General features: G+C 46.1%; 1 protein-coding gene across 1 annotated transcript in view; it reads left to right on the plus strand.

Moving 5' to 3' along the window:
* Positions 1–1,969: 1,969 nt before the first annotated feature.
* Positions 1,970–22,723, plus strand: part of Lmnb1 (lamin B1) — a 45,924-nt gene continuing 25,170 nt past the window's right edge. The window contains exon 1 of the mRNA XM_031365720.1: positions 1,970–2,647. Within this exon, the coding sequence (XP_031221580.1) occupies positions 2,286–2,647 (362 nt within the window). The 5' untranslated portion in view covers positions 1,970–2,285. The remainder of the gene's footprint in view (positions 2,648–22,723) is intronic.

Genomic DNA, 22,723 nt, shown 5'->3' on the forward strand with positions numbered 1-22,723 from the left:
TCCCAAATCCATGTGATAAACATGAAATAGGGCAAGTGTCACCTAAGGTCCCTATATGTCTGTAGTAAGGTGGCTGTCATTACAGCAAGGCTATTATAGGAAGAGGAAAACAAAGACAAGCATGCTGGAGCCTGGTGGAGTCTATATAAACTAACCAATAATTCGATATGTGTCCTGACATGTTGAGTTTTATAGGAAAAACAGGAAAGTATATTTGAACCACGGTTGTACTAGTCAATATAAAAGTATTCTCATGACACTTAAAAAACGATTTCTAGTTATGGAAAACTCTGGAGGTGAGGGGATTTCAGAAATGATTTTTATTAGGATAGGGAAGAACAGGAAGGCTGCATACCAGGTAGCTAGCTGTTGTAAAGTGCAAATGAAAGCTACTTTCATCCCAGGACAGGAGGGTGACAGCTGGCAGAGTTTACATTTAGTAAAACACTTGGCCAAAAGTGGGGGAGGGGACGACTACCTAAATACAACTAAAAATCTTTTTCATTGCTTTTGATTGGGATAGTTGATTACAATTAGCAAGAGTTACAAGCTATCCATGATACAGTGACTTAATACATTTCATATACTTTATACATCTCCAGAAACTAGGAATCATTCCATTTTCCCAAGAGGATATCGTGGTACAATGTGTCCTCAAAATGACACGGCTTTCTGGGGTGGGGTAGATGCATCATCAGGTAAAGGGACTTGTCATGCCGGGAGTTCTATTGGACGCCAGGACTCCACTGTGGAAAGGGACTCCTAGAAGTCCTCATGCTTCCTTTGACCCCTGAGAGCTCACACACAAAATACAATGTATCAACTGGAAAGGACAAAATCTGAGTTTGAGAAACTCTATCCATAGAAAAGCACTCTTGCTGTAAAGAACAGGCAGGGTATGGCTGGAATCAATTGTACATGAGGTCTGAGAACTTCAAAACAAAACAAAACAAAGCAAACCCCCCAAAACCCAAACCAAAACAAATCCGAGGGTGATCTCTTTCTTCTACCTGTAATCCCAGCACTGCTGAAGCTGAGGCCCAGATTGTCCCAAATTAACCTGGGTGACGTAGCTAAAGCCTTGTCTCAGGATCAAAAACATCAATGTAGGGATGATCAGTCTAGGGGCCAATTCTGTCTGGGGCGTGTGTGTGTGTGTGTGTGTGTGTGTGTGTGTGTGTGTGTGTGGTATTTTTAAAACAAAACAAAGGTCATCTTACTTTTCACAACTCTAGACTTTTTACTAATCTAATTGTAACGAACCACGACGAGAGAGTTTATCCCATTATTCAAGTCATTGGAGGACTGTTTCTGATTGTACAAAACCACACACCCAGAAACGGACCAGGGACCGCCCATCAGCCTTCTTAGCCAAAGATTTTAAAAATCAATGCTGCTTTTTTTTTTTTAAACTGATCAACAATCCGTTGGCTTCAACACGACTAGGAGCTCCCGGGGACCTGACCGTTTTCCATGCTAGAGAAAAGAGCCCGGCACGCGCTCGGGACCAGCAAGCAGAGCTGCGAGCGGGGACCGCCAAGCACCCACGTAGGGTGAGGCCTCCGGGTGAGGTTCCGGCACCCGAGGACGCCCGTGGCCGGGTCTCGTTTACTTTTGAATTTCCCCGGACCGCGGGGCAGCGGGAGGCGGCACCGACCCGCCCCGGAAGCCTCCGGCTCTTTCCCGCCATAAGCAGGCCCGGCCCTTCCAGGGGTCCCCACGGGACTCCACGAGACCCGCCTGGCGCTGGGCTCGGGCCTAAAGGAACAAGCGGTTCGGCGCGCCCCTCCCCGCCACGCCCAGCTCGGAGCGCGAGGCCGACGGTTGCCCGGGGGTCAGATTTTTGAATTTGCAGGCCGGCCCCCCCCACCCAGCCGCAGAGGCGCGCCGGGCGCTCGCCATTGGTCGTCGTCGGTCACGTGGGCGCTCCGCCATGTTGCGGAGCGCGGCCCGTGCCACCTCCGCCCCCCCCAACCCCCCGCCTCGCCTCCTGCCCGCCCGCCTCTCGCCGCCCTCCTCCCCGGCCCGCCTGCAGCTCTGAGCAGCCCGAGAGGAAACAAAAAGTGCAGCGGGCGGGAGACTCGCGTCCGCCGCGCACAGCCGTCTCCGTCTCCGGGCTGTCCCCGCGCGGGTTTGCGAGCGTGCGTTTGTACACTCACAAAGGGCGTCTGGCGGGCGATCGCGGCCCTCCCGGCTTCGCTCATTGTGCTGCTACCGTCTCAGGTAGACGCTCCGTCCTTCACCCGGCCTGTTGGGGTTTGTAACCTTCGGTCCCGCCGCCCGCCATGGCGACCGCGACCCCCGTGCAGCAGCAGCGGGCGGGCAGCCGCGCCAGCGCCCCGGCCACGCCGCTCAGCCCCACGCGCCTGTCGCGGCTGCAGGAGAAAGAGGAGCTGCGTGAGCTCAACGACCGCCTGGCGGTGTACATCGACAAGGTGCGCAGCTTGGAGACGGAGAACAGCGCGCTGCAGCTGCAGGTGACCGAGCGCGAGGAGGTGCGCGGCCGCGAGCTCACCGGCCTCAAGGCGCTCTACGAGACCGAGCTGGCCGACGCACGCCGCGCACTGGACGACACGGCCCGCGAGCGCGCCAAGCTGCAGATCGAGCTGGGCAAGTTCAAGGCCGAGCACGACCAGCTGCTGCTCAAGTGAGTAGGGGCTCCCATTTGTCAACGCCGAGAGGCTTCGGGACGCCATCGGGTGGCGTTGCTCCCGGGGAGGGACCGCACAGGCCTTCCGAAGGGGACTGGGCCCCCGTGTCTTGAAAGCAGAGTCTAGTGATTTTTTTTTTTTAAGAACTGAACAGGGGGTGCCTTGGAGGGTGGTCGAGTCGTAGAGACGGTGGGGTAGGCCGTGGCGATCCTTTCTAGGTGGCTGGGTCTGGGACTTAACCTCGGACCCCGGATCTCCCCCCATTTGCAGGTCCCGGGTACGGGGAGCTGATGCTGTTGCGCGCTCTCGAGTGCGCGCCCGTGTTTCCGGCTGGTGGGAGACAAAGCATCTGGTGGGCTTGCTGGGCCGGGGCGGCTGGGCTGGGTGGCTTCGCCAACCGCCCGAAGAATGAATGAGTTCTAGGCGGGCGGAGGAAGGGGAGGGACCGGCCCGGAGCGTCCGCGGCTCCCGGGGGTGGGTCTTGCTTTGGCGCGCTCAGTCTTGGCCCTGTGACATTTTGCCTGTGATCCGCGCTGGTCTTCCCCGCGAGGGAAGGGCGGGGACTGAGCTGCACGCCTTTGGCCCAGGGCTAGCTGGGTTTCCTCTCTGGGGAGTTTCCTTTGCACTGGGAAGGCCTCTTGTGGCGTCCGGCTCCTTGGGTGTTCAGCGTGCCAGATTCCTTAAACTGGGCTTTCCTAGGCCACGACTGTCGTCCTTTGAGTTTCCGATCGTCTACCTCGCAGGCAGTAGCACTCTCTTCCTCGATTTAGTGTTCCTATCAAGTAGTCCTTTAACGAGGAAACCGTGCTGAGGACCCCGTATACCTGCGGTCCGTGGTACAGGCCATGGAAGGTCAAAGGGTTCGATGTTTGAGATGTGTTGACTTGGGGGAGAGCTTGTAATCCTGATGGGAGCTGTGTTTTCAGACCAGGATACACCTTTGCTGTCCTATTCCTTCGTTTTCTAATGGGTAAAATGTGTAACTGGCAGTGTGTGCAACAAGTACTGGTGTCAAGCTTTAGAGAGTTGCTAATTTCAGTTTGGAATTTACGGTCTTTTCGCCACTGCCAGCATATTTTGGGAGTTGGTATCTGATTCAGACTGTTTTCTCTAGATATCTTTTTGTACATCCGAACCTTTTTATTTCCCTGTCACCCTTTCTTTAGGATTGTGTATAATACCTTGTCAGATATTTAAAGATCGGTAAGAATATATGTGGTAACAATAAAAGTTTGTAGGTTTGTTTAGAATGAACATTTGTTTCCTTTTTGTTTTTGAGACAAGAAGTCACTCTCTTCCCCAAGCTGTCTTCACCTCTTGACCCAACCAGGATTCACTGGCTTGCCCACCCATCTTTTAAATGTGTGGGTCTTTTGCCCTCATATGTCTGCACCACGTGTATTCCTGGTGCCCACAGCGGCCAGAAGAGGGCGTAGGGTCCTCTGGAACTAGAGTTAATATCCCGACCCACCACGTGGGTGCTGGGAATGGAACCTGGGTGCACTGGGAAGAGCATTCAATGCTGAGGATCTCTCCTCAGCCTGTTTGTTTTTTGAGACAGTCTCACTGTTTAGCACTGGCTAACTTGGCGCTCTCTGTAGACCATGTTCGTCTCTCCCCAAATCAGATCCAACTGCCTCCGTCTCCTAACTGGAATTAAGACTCGAGCTACTATGCCCAAAGTTTTTTGTCCCACCCTCGTTTTTCCGGCCTTTTCCCCCTTCCCTCTTTGAGATGGGTATTCGGTTGCTGAAGCTAGTCCTTCAACCCCCGCTTGTTGATGGAGGACTAGTATAACCTTCCATTTCTGTTCCTGGACTCAGCAACATTTGGGATGAAATTTTGAAGAGATAGTTCATTGATACTGGTATCTCTCCCCCTCTTTTTAAAGAATTATTTATTTATTTTATTTGTATGAGTATTCTGTAGCTGTCTTCATGCATGCCAGGAAAGGACATTACAGATGGTCGGGAGCCACCACGTGCTTGCTGGGAGTTGAACTCAGAACCTCTGGAAGAGCACCCTTACCTGCTGAGCCATCTCTCCAGCCCTTTTTTAAAAGACAGGATCATCTCAAATATGTAGTCCTGGATGACTGGGAACTCCCAGATATCTGCTGCCTGCCTTTTTTTAGCTCCTTAGTGCTGGGATTAAAGGTGCACCTCAGGTGGTGGTGGCCACCGAGGTGCTGTCTTTGCATTTGGGAGGTAAAGGTAGGCAGATTTCTGAGTTCCAGGATAACCTGGTCTACAAAGTGAGTTTCAGGACAGCCAGGGCTACCGAGAAACCTTGTTAAAGGTGTGCCTCACCTTTTTCCCCCTCTTATTGCATTTCTTTAAATCTTAGGTGTCATTACTTGTAAAACTTGGCCATTATTATGGGTATTAGTAAAAAGAAAAACAAAATCAGTGCCAGCCCTTGCCTTGGACCCATTGGCAATTTCAGTGATGTTAAAATGTTACACAGATCAAACATCTGGTATGTACCAGTTACTGTTTCATGTGTTGAGGTCACAGATTAAATAAATAAATAAACCAATGTCCTAGTTTTAGGGTGCAGCAGGAGAAACCATATAGCAAGCAAACAAAAACTGTCTTTTGTGTGGTCTGAGGCATTTTGATGCTGGGGCTCTGATCTTTCTAGAAGATAAACCATTGATGCTTTTCTCCCCAGCAGCAATACTGCCATCTGGCTGACAGTAGTTGTAAACATCATGGATCAATCACCCCTTGGCTTAAGTAGGATTAAAAACTGAAAAAGATTGTATGGGATTATTGATATACTGTAGAGCATCTGGTATAATTGAGGTGATAAGACAAAGGGGATGAAGGTAAGCGGCAGAGGAAGAGGAGCACAGAGGAAGAGGAGCACGCTCAAGAAGTATGTCTGAAGCTTGGCCCTTGAAGGCCTTAAGATACCAAGTAGCATCTGGGGTTCATGTTTCCCAGGTTTGTGTTACAGTGTATACTTGAAGTGTCAGGGTCAGGTGTATCTTCATTTTGTTTCTCTCTCTTTCTTTAAAAGACTTATTTATTATTATAAATAGGTACACTGTAGCTGTCTTCAGACACACCAGAAGAGGGCATCAGATCTCATTATGAGTGGTTGTGAGCCACCATGTGGTTGCTGGGATTTGATCTCAGGACCTTTGGAAGAGCAGTCAGTGCTCTTACCCACTGATTCATCTTGCCAGCCCTCATTTTGTTTTTCTCGAGACAGCATTTCTCTGTGTGACCGTCCTGGCTGTTCTGGAACTTCCATTTGTAGACAGAGAGCCACCTGCCTCTGCCTCCCAAGTTCTGGGGTTAAAGGCATGTACCACTACAATTTTCTCAACATGCCAGTGTTAATTAATTCCTTTTTATTTGGACCCTGTTATGTCTTGTACAGTTTTGTTCCTGAATTGTTCATTTTTCTTGCTGACTAAAAAAAAAAAAAAATTGCCGGGATGTGGTAGCGCACGCCTTTAATCCCTGCACTTGTGGGGCAGGCGGATTTCTGAGTTCCAGGACAGCCAGGGCTATACAGAGAAACCCCATCTCGGAAAAACAAAAACAAAAAACCCCCCAAAAAAACCCCAAAACAAACAAAAAACCAAATTACTTTCATATCTGCAAACTTTCAATGATATATAATCATCTATCTGTTATACAAATCTTTTCTTAATTAGGACTCTGTCTTTTTTCTTTTTCTTTTTTTTTTTTTTAAAAGACAAGGTCTCACTCTCTATCTCTACCTGGCCTGGTACTCAGAGCCTGCCCCTGCTTTGCAAGGGCTGGAATTAAAGTGTTGCCACATTTTTAAAGTGTCTTGTATGCTGATTTACTGGATTGTGTTCCAGTTTTGTCTGGATCATATATGCTCCTTTGGTTTTGTTGAGAGCTTTGTTGGATAACATCTCAAGCCACTTAAGTGGAAAGAACAGCTGGAAATTGTCTGGATAGCTGAGAATAATTGCCTCATATTGGATTAATAATTGGGCAAGGTTATTTTAACATCTTGTCTCGTGTTCGTTCGTTCGTTCTTTCTTTTTTTTTTTTTGTTTTCTGTTTTTTGAGACAGGGTTTCTCTGTGTAGCCCTGGCTGTCCTGGAACTCACTCTGTAGACCAGGCTGGCCTCGAACTCAGAAATCCGCCTGCCTCTGCCTCCCAAGTGCTGGGATTAAAGGCTTGTGCCACCACCGCCTGGCTTGTCCCCTTTTTCTAGCATTTATTGCTGTTGGATTTTGATGTACTGTTTCTTTGACAGCTCTTTGTCCATTTTCTATTGTTGTGATAAGACACTGACCAGAAACAACTTGGGGAAGAGAGGGCTTCTTTCGCCTCCAGGTTGAACTCCATCATGGGGGGGAGCTAGTAGTCAAGAACTCGAGGAGGAGGAGCATGGAGGAGCACTGCTGAGGATCCCTCTCCCCAGACAGTCTTAAGTTTGTGTCAAGTTGACAAAAGCTAGCAGCACAGTCTCCTGGGATCCATTCCTAGAAAACTTTTGGAAATTTTGTTGCAGGTTTCTGAAATTGCTGGCTGATGGTGTTAGATACAGTTTCATGAGCTCTTGCCCTTCAACCTCAAGGCCTTTTGGTTCTAGGCTTGGTTTTCTAATGATTTACTTGATTTGGGAAACATGTCACCATAGCCTTTGCTCCATTCCATTTTTTCTGTTGTCTTTTGCTAGGCTACCCCTCCCCCAGTCCTTTTTTGGGGATTGGCTGCACACACCAGGTTACAGACAGGCCTTTTTAATTTTTACTGGAAAATTACCTCAAATCCTTTCAGGTTAAATAGTGACCTTAATTTGATTGTATTTTTTGAGATAGGACCTCATTATATCGCCTTGGCTGATCTGGATTCACTGTGCAGAAACAAGCTGGCTGGCCTTGAATTTTCAGAGATCTGCCTGCCTCTGCCTCTGTCACACCCATCCCGTTTATTAGTTTTGGATTTGTGGGTAGGACTTGTGGATGTGCATTCTCTGGCTAGTGTGGGAAGGTGAGAGGACAGATCTGTCGGCTCAGTGGTTTCCTACCTACCTTTCCTCTGGTTCTGAAGATCCTCTTGGGGCTGCCAGGCTTGCTAACAAGCTCCTTCATCAGCAGAGCCATCACAACAGCCCAGCAATCACTTTCCTCTTTGAAATAGGTAGCCTGGGCCTCCCAGACACTGTGCCGCCACACCTGGTGTATCATCTTTATTAGTGTCTAGTGAGAGGGTTAGTGAGTAGCCCATCTTTTAAATAAGTTACCTTTGAATGAGAAAAGAAGGATAATTTGGAAAATGAAGAGGAAGGATTGTTGTATTGTTGGTCTGAGTCCATGTGGTTCTTGAGCTTATTTAAGAATCTATGTTGTTACTTTGAGCCAGCGTTTATGGAGTGATTACTATGGAGGCAGACTTACTATGGAAACAGTTGTAGTATAGTTTTAAGATCACCTTTTAGAGCCAGACAGTGGTGGTTCATGCTGTTAATTCCAGCATTCCAAGCAGAGGCACGTTAATCTCTGAGTTCGAGGCCAGCCTGATCTACAGAAAGAGTTACAAGACAGCCAGAGCTACGCAGAGAAACCCTGTCTTGAAAAACCATAGTTTGGCTCCTTAATATACTTTAGACAAGAATTCGCGGGCAGTGGTGGTGCACGCCTTTAATTCCAGCACTTGGGAGGCAGAGGCAGGGGGATTTCTGAGTTTGAGGCTAGCCTGGTCTACAGAGTGAGTTCCAGGACAGCCAGGGCTACACAGAGAAACCCTGTCTCAAAACGAAACAAAACAAAAAATGAAATATTTTTGGGGCTGGAGAGATGGCTCAGCGGATAAGAGCACCGACTGCTCTTCTGAAGGTCATGAGTTCAAATCCCAGCAACCACATGGTGGCTCACAGCCACCCGTAATGAGATCTGACACCCTCTTCTGGTGCATCTGAAGATAGCTACAGTGTACTTAATTATAATAATAAATTAATCTTTAAAAAAAAAGGGCTGGAGTGATGGCTCAGCAGTTAAGAGCACTGACTGCTCTTCTGAAGGTCGTGAGTTCAAATCCCAGCAACCACATGGTGGCTCACAACCATCCCTAATGAGATCTCATGCCCCCCTCTGGAGTGTCTGAAGACAGCTACAGTGTATTTACATATAATAAGTAAATCTTTGGAAAAAAAAGAATTCGTTGGTCCTGGTGTTGTGGGCTCCTGTAATGCCTGCATTTGGGAAGCTGAGATCGGAAGTGTTCGAGTTTGAGGTCAGCCTGAGTTACAGCCTGTCATAGGGTTTCTATGCTGTATTAGAAACACCATGACCACAGTAACTCTTTTTGTTTTTTTGTTTTTTGTTGTTGTTTTTTGAGACAGGGTTTCTCTGTGTAGCCCTGGCTGTCCTGGCACTTACTCTGTAGCCCAGGCTGGCCTCAAACTCAGAAATCCGCCTGCCTCTGCCTCCCAAGTGCTGGGACTAAAGGTGTGCGCCACCACCGCCCGGCAACACAGCAACTCTTAAAAAGGAGAGCACTTAGTTGGGGCTGGCTTACAGTTCAAAAGTTTAGTCCATTGTCACCATGGCACAGGCAGCCATGGTGCTGAAGGAGCTGAGAGTCAGCATGTGGATCAGCAGGCAGCAGAGAGAGAGTGACACTGGACCTGGTTGGGCTTCTGAAACCCCAAAAAAGCCATCTGTACTCTATCTAAAATGACTTCCCCTCCCAATAGTGCTACTCCCTATGAGCCTATGGGGACATTTTCATTAAAACCACCACGGAGACCCTACTTCAAACAACCGTCCAAATCATTAAACAAGCGAACAAATAACATCTTCTCACCAAACCGATTTCCATAACCATTCATGGAAATCTCTAGTCCCTGCTGGAGTCTGCTAACTGCTCACATGCTGTTGCTACCTGGGACCTCAGGCAGGCTTCTTTTGAATTCAGTACAACTCGGCCAAGTTTTTAACACACAGGCCTTTGGCTAAACCTTTAAAACTGATGTGAAAGTCCAGGAAAGAGGCCCTGAGTAACCAGACTGTCAAGTCCCCTCCTTTCAAAGGAAGACAGGGAGCAAGCTCCCTGTAGAGTTGTTTGTGTAGATGCAGCATAATAAAAGTGTGCCGACTTTCTGAAGTTGCGGTTTGGTGTGTTCTTTGCCTTGTTTAGCTATTACCTCTGATAAGCCTAACTTAAAGGTTTGCATCGTGCATACATGATCTGAGCCTCAGCTGTTAGCCAGTGACAGAGAATAGAGGCTAATCACCTCATGTTTCTAGGATCCAAAGATGGCTACCAACTAGTGTACTTGCATGACAGAGATATTTGGCATCTTAAATATTTTTAGGATTGACAGGGCCTCAGTAAGAAGGACTTGCTGCTCCAGTCTGCTGACCCTCGTTCAACTCGGGAACCTATGGCTGGTAGGAGAGGACCAAGTCCTGAGACCTGCCTTCTGGCCTCCACACAGAGACTGGCACCTGAGCATCTGCGAGCACATACACATGATAAAAACAGAAATTATACACAAGCGGAAATGAGGAGAAAACAAGATACTTAAGTAGAAAATAAAAATTACTCATCTGTCCCTTAGAATTAAGTGATCTGAGAACCTGGTAAGGCGGCTCACACTATTTAGTAACCCTGATGCTTCAGCTGAGAGGCAGGAGGATCACTTGTCAGAGATGGCCGGCCTGGGTTGCAGTGAGAACTTGTCCCAGGAAGACAAAACACAGGCAGTGCGATGGCTTAGCAGGTGAAGGCGCTCATTTCCTGAGTCTGGTCCCCAGGGCCAGGGCAGGGGAGGCCGACTCCAGCTGTCCTGGCTTATTACCTCTTCCCTCTGCCCCATACAACATGTTCAGGTGGAGAGAATTAAAAGTTCTGAGGAATTTTGTTGGTCATTAATAAAAAAGGAGTTTATGATACAGGCAGGTAATTTTTTGTTACATACACTTTTTATTTACCTTTTTAATTGCAGTAAATGTGTTCAGTGATGTGAGTTAGCACATTTTACAGATATGACAGGAACCTGTAGTGGCCCTGACCGCTTTGACCAAAGGAAGAAAAAACTTCACTGACAAGAAAGCTAGCACCCAGGAGGCGCTGGCAAACAGTATCAGGTGACTAGCAAATGTTGCATAATCTGCTAGCTAAGTGTCAGCACTGGGGAAAGGCATGGTAGTTTTCCGACTATGCGGTCCTAGCAGCAGCAGCTGAGTGTCCGCAAGCTGATTGTAGTAGTTTTCTTATGCTGCTGTTTATGGTGCTGACGAGCAGTCTACACTGCAATCATTAAGTCTAATCAGGCATCTGTGCTTGAGCCTCAGTCAGAGGCTTTCCTCAACTCGCCTGCTTGCTCTGTCCTTTAGCAGCGTTCTCTTTATGTTGCTTTCGCTTCATTTGGATCTGTTGATAGAGACAAAAGCCGGGGAGCGTTTGCTGTTAGATGAGGATCAGCTTGATCTGTGGATAACAGTCTGGAGGGCTTGGGTTTCCTGTAATGCTGGACAAAAAGCTGACAGCTAACTTCCCCTCTGTTCTGTTCTGATTGTCAGACACTGAACTAGAAGCTTTACCGATACATACCCTCATGAGCTGTGGTAACCCTGCTGACAGACGAGGGGGTGAGGCTCTGGGGCCACCCAGATGAATGAATGGTGGAAGTGCAGTGGTGATTGCTCTAACAGTCTGCTCTGGCCTTTTACATACTGTCTTAGTCAGTCATAGGAGTGCCCATCTGTGTGGCTTTTGGGTTTCCTGACAGACAGGAAGCAGTCTCACAGAGCTCCAACATCAGATATTTGGACTAGAAGTCTTAGGACCAGAGACTTTCAGGGTGGTAGGATGCTATTTTTGGTGCCAACTGTGATTTCCTTGGTGTTGATAGTGTTCCAGGAGGTAATTTTGGGTTTTGTCAGGAGGGGGCAGTAATTTAGAGGGCGTTTGAAATACTGAGGGTGTCATTTGCTGATAAGCAGATGAAGATGGGGCTGGAGAGATGGCTCAGTGGTTACGAGGGAGTGTTTTTGGCTCTCCAGGACCTAGAGGTCTAGACTATTTATTGGAGCTGCCATGTGGGTGCTGAGGATTGAACCAGGGTCCTTTAGAAGAGCACACAGTGTTCTTAACTACTGAGCCATTGCCTCATTCCCAAATAAAGTAAATGTATTTTTTTCTTAAGAGATGGGTGAGAGTAAATGATAAGGTTTCTTTTCTCTTTCATACAAAGCTGCCTTCCTACTCAATGAGTTAACAATTTAAAGCAAATTAATATGTCTCTAAATCTTTAATAGCCTTGACTGAAATGTGCTTCCATTTCAGCACACATTGGGACAGCCTGTGTTAAGTCTTTGCAGCAGGTGGTGGGAACAGAGGAGGACACTGTCTGCATTATGTTGCTTACAGTCTGGAATGGGAGCCAGAAAGTCAGTGTTAAAAAGTGTTATGATGTCAGGCAATGAATGCTGGGGCAGCCACCTATTGGAGCTCTAAAGGAGTGCTCTGTCACCCAAGGCTCACTAGGAGTCATGAGAAAATTGGAAAGACCCCCTCAGGACCTGGGAGGCACTGATGTGGAAGCTAGGTATTGGCTGGGAAAAAAGGGTTTCTCTGTGTAGCCCTGGCTGTCCTGGAACTCACTCTATAGACCAGGCTGGCCTCAAACTCAGAAATCTGTCTGCCTCTGCCTCCCAAATGCTGGGATTAAAGGCATGCGCCACCACCGCCTGGCAGGATTTCATTTCTTAATGGAAAAAATTAGCATGCAATTCCCTGCGAGCCAGGAGTTCCTGTAACTAGGGTGCTCGACTGGAAGGTTGAGGGTTGCATCTTATCCTGTGGAACCTCAGGGGTCTCAGCGGAGTGACAGACCTGGCTGGATCACAGACATGAATAGACAAGAAGAGCAGTAGGACATTGGAAGGAATGAAAGTAGCCCTTGGCTAGAGGTTTTCATGAAGGAGAGGAGGTGGGTGTGAGGCCCTGAGTGGGCATGGGCTAGGAAGGAGCCGAGGGTGGCGTAGGCAGTATCAGCCGCCGTATCAGCCAGGGCTGACGGGTGGCCAGCGAAGGCTCTTTTGAAGGACCCTGCCCTAGGTAGTTGTGAGTTAGTGTGTTTGGACTTGAGGTGGAGATGTCAGCTGGCAATGTAGAATTCTGAGGTACTGGAGACGAGGCAGAAGGTGGGAAAGACTCAGTGCATGTGATCGGTAATAGTCAGAGAAGCCTAAAAAGTGTCTGTTGTCTTAGTTCCCGAGATGGTTTTTATTGTAGGGAGAGCCTGGTGTTAGTGAGATGCAGGGGAATAAGGCACCAGCCGCCTGTGAGAGAGTGGACACAGGCCATGGTGTAAGCCACAGAATGTTGTCAGTGGAGAGAAGAAGTCTTTATGTTTGCTGTGCTGGTGTTTGATGCAGAGCTCTGTATGCAGTGGGGCAGCTGGGCAAGTGTTGCGTAGGTGTGGTGTGTGTGTGTGTGTGTGTGTGTGTGTGTGTGTGTGTATGTATGTGTATGTGTGCACTCATGTCTGCATGAGTAGAGACCAAAGAAAAAGACTTGGTGGCCTGCTCCATCACTCTGTTCCTTATTACTCCTCTTGAGGCACTGACTGAGCCTGGCTAGGGTGGCTAGCAAGCCGCAGTGATCCCTCACCCTGTCCCCCCACCTCCACAGCACTGTGTTCAGGTGTGTGTGGCAGGTGTGTGCTGCGGTCTGAACTCTGCACACCAAGCACTCTCACCCTCAGCCTTGGGCCATGGCTCCAGTTCTCAGGAGACCTTGCATATGTGTCTGTGCCTGGTGCTTTGGGAGGCCAGAAGAGGGTGTTAGATTCTTCAGGTTGTAGATGGTTGGTTGTGAGCTTTTGTGTGTGTGTGTGTGTGTGTGTGTGTGTGTGTGTGTGTTTGTGGTTGCTGGCACTGAACCTAAGTCCTGAAAGAGGCTGCAAGCACACTTGAAATGAATGGTCTTGAGCAAATTGGGACATGTTGTTTAACTAGGAAAGGCTCTTCTCTCTGGACTGACCTCCTACAGTGTGTCTCTCCCCCCAGAGTTTGAGTCTGTCTTCTTAGATACATATCTGCCTTGGTCTCAACACTTTAGTTTCCTTGCTGCAGATTTGCTCACCTTTGGGTTTCTTTCACCATTGGTAGTTTCTACTCAGCTCAGTTCAATGTTGGCTAAGTTAGGGACGCCCTCCCTGACTGCTGACTCAGACTTGTGACGTGTGCCGTGAAAACAGGCTGCCTGTGACCGTGAGTGCGTGAGTGCAGTTCAGGGCTTGTGATGGGACGGCTGCCTTCATTGTTCTGTCTTTATACCCTAGAGTGAATTTCCTTACGGACTGGCTGCTGTGCAGCGGAGTGCAGCTCTTGCATTCTGCTCTTCCCAGCATCCCTTCTGTAGTTAGATGTTGGCAGGTCCACCTAGGCCATCAGATTTAGGTATTTAAAATAGTCCTTGCACTCTGTTGCAAATGCAACATCTTAGCCTGTGTGACTAGGAGATAGAGAAATGATTTTATTATATATTAGTACATACTTGGCTCTCTACACCCATAGGATTCAACTGAAAATAACACACAAGAAAAATACATAAAAATTGTATTTATACTAACCCTGTAAGGACTCCAACCTTCACTCACCACCTACAGCAGAACAACAGTTTCAAGGATTTGCATTGTCCTAAGTGTTACAGCTAATCTAGAGGTGATGTAAAGTATAGAAGAGGATATGTCTAGGTGATATATAAGTATGTTATATATCACCTATATAGTATATACACATATAACATGTACCTATAACCCAGTACTTTGTAGAAGGAAGTTACTGGTTTTGGTTATTATCTGTGTAAGAGGGGTCCCGGAACCAGTCCTTTATTAATACCGAGGAGAGAAATGTTCTGTGGTTCAGTTTCAATTTGATTTGTTGTGATTGTTTCTTACTGGACTCTGCGTTTGTTGGTGGACAGTTTACCTTCAGAGACGTTAGCCGCTCTGAACGTGCCCAACTTGTGTCAGGAACCCTTCTCGTGGGAACTGTGGTCACAAGGTTAAGTTTCTTCTGGGTATTTTGTATATGTACTTTAATTGCAGGAAAGTTAATTAGCTTTCCTCTTGAGAAACACGACGCCTCACATCCCTTTTCCCTTCACACAGTGTGATCAGTAACAGTTGAAAATGATCAGTAACATCAGAGTTAAACTTGTGTTATCATGAAACGAGCCTATTATGAAATCAGATTATTTGGTTTTAGGAAAGCACATGTATTTATTTTGGGAACCTGGTCTTTGTTTCTAGTTAGCCTTGAACTTGGAGCGGTCCTCCTGGTTCAGTCTCCAGAGTGCAGGATTATCAGCCTGAAAGCTATTTTATAGGCACTTTAAAGTCTTAAGTTCAATGTTTATTTTTTCTGTGAGTCTGGACGATGTGTAGATAATCAAGGCAAGTAGATTCTGAGCTCTGATTCTGAGTAAGTCCCCAGAACATTTGCTATGTGAGTGAATACGCCAGTGTTGTGGAGGGCAGCTGCCTCCATGCAGCTGTTGAGAACCACCTTATGATGGATTAGAACAGGAACAGAGTCTGCAGGGACAGACTGGCTTGGTTCTCCAGGTAGAAGGGCCCTGATCCCAGCAGTTTCATGCGACTGGGACTGGTCGTGCTCACCTTTAATCCCAGCATTCAGCGGGCAGAGGTGACTACTGAGTTCAAGGCTAGCCAGAAACCCTGGAAAACAACAATGAAAAGTACTTGTTTTATATAGAATGATTTGTGTTATGGCTACTAAGTGAAAAGCTAAGGGTTTACCTTTTATCCCTCAGAATTTTTCTGAGTAAGAATGGTCCTATAGCCGGGCAGTGGTGGCGCACGCTTTAATCTCAGCACTTGGGAGGCAGAGGTAGGTGGATTTTTGAGTTCAAGGCCAGCCTGGTCTGCAGAGTGAGTTCCAGGATAGTCAGTGCTACACAGAGAAATCCTGTCTCAAGAGAAAACAAAAACAAAAACAAAAAAACAAAAAACAAACAAAGTGGTCCTATAATGAATGGTCTTATTTCTCACATAGCAAACTTAGCAATTTTATTGAACATGAAATTTTTGACTTTGTCCACATTAATGCACACATAGTATTATAAAAATATTAGGCAGATTTCATGTACATTCAGTTTTTAGAAATTAACATGGGGCTGGAGAGATGGCTCAGCAGTTAAGAGCACACTTCCAAAGGTTCTGAGTTCAATTCCCAGCAAGCACACAGCGCACAACCATCTACAATGGGGTCTGATGGCCTCTTCTGACATGCAGGCGTACATGCAGATAGAGCACTCATACATTAAATAAATAAGAATAAATCTTAAATTAACATTATATTTTTTTCTTACATGTAGCTGTTCTGCCAACGCAGGCACCTACAATGCAGTTCTCTCATTGCTTACTCTTTTGTAGTTGTTTTCAGGATGGGGTTTCACTATGCAGCTGTGGAAGTACCTGGACTTGTTTTAACCTGTGGCAGTCTGCCTGAGACCTCCCCCATTTAAGATGAGGTTACTAGTTTAAGCTGGTCTTGAACTTGCCACCCTCCTGCCTCATTCTCTAGAATATTATTAATGTTATATGTGTATGTGTGTTTGTTTGCATGCATGTGGAAGCCAGAGGTTCCAGCATCCTAACTCAGAAGTTGTCCCTGATTGAGACAGGGTCTCACTGGGATCTGAAGCTTGCCAAGTGGGCTAGGCTAGCTGACTAGTGAGCCCCAAGGACCTTGTCCCCAGTACAAGTTAGAAGTAACTCATTAGTTCCTTAATATAATTTTTATACATTATCTTTTTGTATGTGAAAAATCAAATAACTAACACAAAAGTACTTAGGAAAGTAAAAATTAAGACACTTTTGTAAATGAAGGATCCCAACCTAAGCATTTTTTTAGATCTTCGCCTAAAGGTAGATATAGATTCTTTGCCTACAGCTACCCTGGGTGAGTTAGAAATTGTTTATTCTTTGTAGGTGCTATTGGTCAAACTAGAAATTTCACTTGAATGATCATTTCTGTCTGGTGTAACACTAGACAAGAAAGTGTTAATAGAAGGACAGTCACTTCCTAACACCCAACTAAAACTGTTCTGTAATGAGCTTCTAATTAGGTTCATTTAAATGGGACAAGAAGGAGTTTAATGCACACACACACACACACCACACACGATTTCTTCACCCTCAGTGTTCTAAGTGCTGGGATTATAGGTGAGTGCCACTCATTCCCTGTGCTTATTATGTTTTAAGTATTTGTTCCTAGAGTTTGGCCTATTGATTTTTGTTTCATATAGAAATCTTAGTTCTCCTTTAATTGGTCTATCTAATCTTTTCAGGTGTTTATTGTTATGGTTGGGTATGGCTAAGCTTGCTTATGATCCTAGCATTTAGGAGATGGAGGCAAGAGGATGAGTTCAATGCCAGATTCATATATATGTATGGTGTGTATGTATGGTGTGTGTGTGTGTGTCCATATGGTTAAAGGCTAGCTTGACTATACTCAGAGTATAAAGTGTCAAGAGATCAGTATATAAAGCTAGGTGATGGTGGCTCACACCTTTAAACCAGCACTTAGGAGGCAGAGGCAGGTGAATCTCTTTAAGTTCCAGGACAGCCAGGGCTACACAGAGAAATCTGTCTTATACATACATACAGTCAGGAAACCAAAGAGGGTTGGGCAGTGGTGGCACACGCCTTTAATCCCAGCACTTGGGAGGCAGAGGCAGGCGGATTTCTGAGTTTGAGGCCAGCCTGGTCTACAGAGTGAGTTCCAGGACAGCCAGGGCTACACAGAGAAACCCTGTCTCAACCCCCCCCCCCCCCAAAAAAAAAGAAACCAAAGAGGAACATGTTTACTGACATGCTAGGCTTACATGATAGTTCACTTCCAGATGGCTATTATTGTCAGATACTAGGTCTTCAATGATTTTCAGAAGAGCTTCATTGAGATTTTCTTTTTTTGTGGATGGTCCATCTTTGTAGTTATGACCAGCCTGGAATTCATTTGCTATATTAATTAGACTTGACTGGCTTCTGCCTCCCAAATGCTAGGATTAAAGATGTATGCCTCCATGCCCGGCTCCACTGAGCATTTATTTCCAGTAATGCTGTAACTTTGTTGTAACTGGAGTAAAACTGGTCTAGAGTAGAGTATACTTAGGGGAATGTAGGGCATGGAGCCAGTGGTGATACACCCTGTTTCATACACCCTGTTTCAGAGCATTTGGTGCTAAAGCCGCATCTGGTGCTAAAACGGGGTGATCTGAAACCAAGTCAAGGCTAAACTGTGTATCATGACCTGAGCACACCCACAAGTACAGAGGTCAGTGTCCATCACTGTGGAGGTAGCAGTCTGTAAAGGAGCAGTTGGCTCCTCCTTTTGTAGTGGCCTTATGGTGGCATCCATGTTTTCAGTGTTGATGTTGCTGACTGTGAAGGAGGAGAGGAGCGCCATGTGTGAACACAGAAAAGGGAAGCACATGGAATGTGGAAAGTACTGAGTAACTACTTGTACTTAGTTTTTTATTCTTTCATGCCCTGGGGGAGTGGGTGTGTCCCAGGTTGTGTTAGTTCTGTTAGGAAAGGACAACTACACTCTGTCCCAGTTGAGTCTGAGCAGAATATGAATGGACAATTGCCAGCTGATCTTCTTTAACAATCAGGTTAGATATATTTAATTGCCTAGTGTTTCTGGTAAAATTCCAGATTTCCTGAAAGGAAAAACTAACTTTGGTGGTGGAAGTTCTTTATCAGGATAGAATGCCAACTACATTTTATAAAACTGCTTAGCTCTTGGATGCAGTTGGGGTTTTGGTTCTTGTGTGAAGTGTCTGAAGAAATGTTTTATGATTTTTTTTCACTAGTGTGCATATTTGTAGCATTAGATTCATGTGCTGAATTTAATTGAAAACGTTATAATCTATCTAGAGTTAGAAGTAGTTATTAAGGCTGATCAATAGCACTGAACAAATCTCCATCCAAGGAAGAGGCAAAGAGAATGTACTGTAGCGCCTTGATTGCTGCTTTTAGTAACATTTGATTCCCATCTAAGTTGGGCTCTTTTGACAGTATCAGATGTCATACTACTTAAGTGATACAATGTGTTTCAGAATTCCAGCCTGCAGCCCCTGTGCTGATAATGCCATGTTTCATGAATGAGAAATAGGAAAACAATTAGAAACTTATGACAAGATTATGTTCAAATTGTTAGCTTATGGACTGAATGGCCTCCGAGGCCCTTGGCATTGACCACTAGTCTGACATAAAACTCAGTGGTTGACGCCTATCTGGAGATGTGTGTAATCTTAAGAATGTTTCATGATTCATCGACATTGGCAGATGAGAGGGAGATTTGGGAAAGTGAGTTTCAGAAGTGATAAAAGTATTACAGACTTTTTTTTTTTTTTTTTGTGAGACAGTGTTTCTCTGTACAGCACTGGCTGTCCTGGAACTCACTGTGTAGACTAGGCTGGCCTCAAACTCAGAAATCCGCCTGCCTCTGCCTCCCAAGTGCTGGGATTAAAAGCGTGTGCCACCGCCCCGGCTTATAGCCTTTTTCTTAAAAGACATTTTCTGCAGGGTGAAAGGCCAGGGTGAGGCTTTGGGGAGGGTGTTATTTTGGTACTGTGATTGCACTCTGGGCTCTGTATGACAGGCATGCAGTCTTACTGAATACTCCACAGCCTCAGGGTCATTAGACATTAGCAAGACCATTGCTATCTTGAGGTTTGCTGTATAGAAAATTCAGGAATAATAAAAGAGGCCTTGCCCTTCTTTGGGTCTCCAGTCTTTTGAGGGAGCCAAGCACCCCATAGAGGGGTCCGTGTCTTCAGTGTAACATTGTGCGCTTCCTTCCGTGTAGAGGTGGCCGTGGGCTCTCCTCCCCTGATCAGAGGCTCACTGGAAGAAGCATCCACATTTCTACTTTACTGTTGGGACTGAAGGAGGAAGATACATGAATACAGAACATTTGTTGGAGTTGGAGGGTACTTGGGATATAAGGACAGCTGCAGGAATGTGTGCCACCAGCTTCCCTGCAGGCTGTCCACAAACCCATTTCATCCTCTGACTAAAGCACCAGACAGCTGCATTCACAATACTCAGTTATGTTGGGGATTGGCCCTAATGCTTTGAATCAAGCAATCTGTGTGTCCAAATGCTAAAGGTCCTTGTTCCCAATTGGTTTTTGATCGATCAATAAAGATGCCAGTAGCCAGTGGTTGGGCAAAGGGAGACGGGGTGGGACCCTTAGAGTTACTGGGGCTATGATGCACGAGGGAGGAGGAGACAGAGGATCCCTACGGCTTGGGGGAGAGATGTGATGAACATAGGACTGCAGGAGATAGAGCCAATGAACCATGTGAGATTTTGGATAAATGACCATTCTCCACTTCCCTGACTTGGCCTATGGTAGCAGGGGAAAGTTTAGGAGTGCCCAGCCTTTGAACCAGCCAAGGCATTTAAAACATAGGCTTTTGTGTGTGTGTGTGTGTGTGTGTGTGTGTGTGTGTGTGTGTGTGTTTCATTCGTGGATCCAAAGATTCCCTGGGCAGGTGGCGGGTGCTCGAAGCACAACCTGCTGGGAGCATAGAGTAGCAAGAGGTACTGCTACACAGTTAAATGACTATGTCGCCAATTTTAGGGACTTGACTGAGGCCCTTTTCTGTTTCTAACTCTTGTATGCATGTGTATCTGAGTGGCTGATGCAGGAGCCAGGAGCCCTCCCTGAGGTGCAATATAGTGCCTGTTGCTTACTTTAAGAGAAGACCTTGCTGGCTTGTAGGTAGTAGATCTTGAGATCTTGATTGGTTGAGTCTCAAGAGTAAATTAGTCCTGTAGCCAGAGGGGTCATCACTTCACACTGATTTTTTTTTTTTAATTTTATTATATGTGTATGGTGTTTTTCCTGCTTGTATGTCAATACACCATCTGTGTACATTGTCTTTGGAGGCCAGAAAAGGGTATCAGATCCCCTAGAAATGGAGTTACTTACAGATAGATAGATATGAGTCACCATGTGGGCATTGGGACTAAAACCTAGGTTCTCTGGAGAAGCAGCCAGTGCTCTTAACTTGAGTCACATGAGATAGTAAAGGGCCTTTTGGTAAGTGAGGCCTTTTACCTTTGGTGATAACATCTTAAACCTCAGTTCCTTTGGAGTCATTTGGGTTTTACAGGGTTATCTGGATGTTTGGGTTTTACTAATCATATTAGGCTGTCTCAGAACCTATTAGCTCCAGTGCGTGTGTGTGTGTGTGTGTGTGTGTGTGTTTACTATAGTAGTTGTGATTGGGAATAGTTTTTCAAATTACATACTGAGACTGGACTAGTCCCTTGAGCCTGTCATGGGAACTCTGCTTTCTTGGGTGTCTGCTTAGAAATACTGTGTGCATAGTCACACACCTATGTATTGATGTGTGTATTTTTCCTCCTAGAATGCAGCCTATGAAACTACTACTATTAATTTCTTTGGAGAGTTTAACTTCTTCATTTTTTTTTTAAATCATTTTCTAATGTACAAATTACAAAAGTCTGTCATTTGAGTTTCTCTGGAAAGAGCTATTATAAGTCTTTTTTTTTTTTTTTCCTGGTTTTTTTCCTGTCATGGAGCTCACTCTATAGACCAGGCTGGCCTTGAACCGACTCAAGAGGCAGAGGTAGAGAGGTAGGTGCATCTCTAGTTTGAAGACAGCCTGGTGTACAGAGTGAGTTTCAGGACAGCCAGGCTACACAGAGAAATCCTGTCTCCAACCCCTATTCCTCACCTGCCAAAAAAGAGCGTGTTTCCAGTTTCTGATGCCTGACTAGTTTGCAGGTCCTGTGAATCCTTTGCAGGTCCTCTGAATCTTTCCAGCCCTTGTTAGAGCACATTCGGGCAGTGTGCACCTGATAGGATGTCAGTGCTTTAAGAACTTGACCTTAGCTAGCCGGGAGGTGGTGGCGCATGCCTTTAATCCCAGCACTTGGGAGGCAGAGGCAGGCAGGCAGATTTCTGAGTTTGAGGCCAGCCTGGTCTACAGAGTGAGTTCCAGGACAGCCAAGGCTACACAGAGAAACCCTGTCTTGAAAAAAAAAAACAAAACAACTTGACCTTAAGGGACTGACACCATCAGCATCTCCTCCATTCTTCTCTTCATGTCTTTCTTACTTGGTTGTGGTGGAGGAAATGACTAGTCATATAGACTGCTGCACAGTTTGACTTTACCTGTTTTCTGTATTCCACAAAATATTGCGTTTTAACTTGATGTGACAAGGAGTTCTGAGACCTCTGCGTGTATCACTCATTGCATCAACTTGATGGGTGCATACATAGTGAGACCATATAGAAAGAGCATGATCATTTTATAGCTTGGTGGGTGGAGGCTCCTGGCTCCACAGAACCAGCACATGGTGCTCTCTGTAATGTACACCTAGGCAAGGCTGTAGTAGTTTCAGTTACTAATTTGTGCTAGTAGCTTTTGTAGATAGTATGTAAACTATAAAATGTGAATAGGTTTTTGTTTGTTAGGTTTGTTTTCCATGAATGAGTGTTCCGATACATGTGTCTGGTGCCCCCAGAGGTCAGAAGAGGGATCTCCTGGAACTGGAGTTAACAGGGAATTAGTATGTGGGCACATGGAGATGCTGGGGATAAAATCTGGGTCCTCTGAAGAGCAACAAGTGCCCACTCCTGAGCCATCTCCAACTTCTAATTTAAGGGCTGGAAACACCTTAGTTGGTAGAGCGCTTGCTTTGCATGTATGAAACCTTAGGTTCTGTTCCCAGAACACAGTAAAACTTGGAGTTGTAGTCAGGCAGATCTGACTTCAAGGTTGTCCTTGGCTACATAGGTAGTTCCAGGCTGATATAGGCTACATGAAATTTTCTCAAAAAGAGTAATCTTCCTTTGATTCTAGGTATGTGTGATATGTATTGAGCTTTGGTCATTTTATGGGGGGATAAAATTGTGGCAAGCTTCTACATGAGATTTCTGTAGAGTCCCAGGGCTTGAAAAGAGTTGGTTTGAGCCAGGTGGTGGTGGTGGCGCACGCCTTTAATCCTAGCACTTGGGAGGCAGAGGCAGGCGGATTTCTGAGTTCGA

Source organism: Mastomys coucha, unplaced genomic scaffold (assembly GCF_008632895.1).
Source record: "Mastomys coucha isolate ucsf_1 unplaced genomic scaffold, UCSF_Mcou_1 pScaffold13, whole genome shotgun sequence".
Taxonomy (NCBI): Eukaryota; Metazoa; Chordata; class Mammalia; order Rodentia; family Muridae; genus Mastomys; species Mastomys coucha.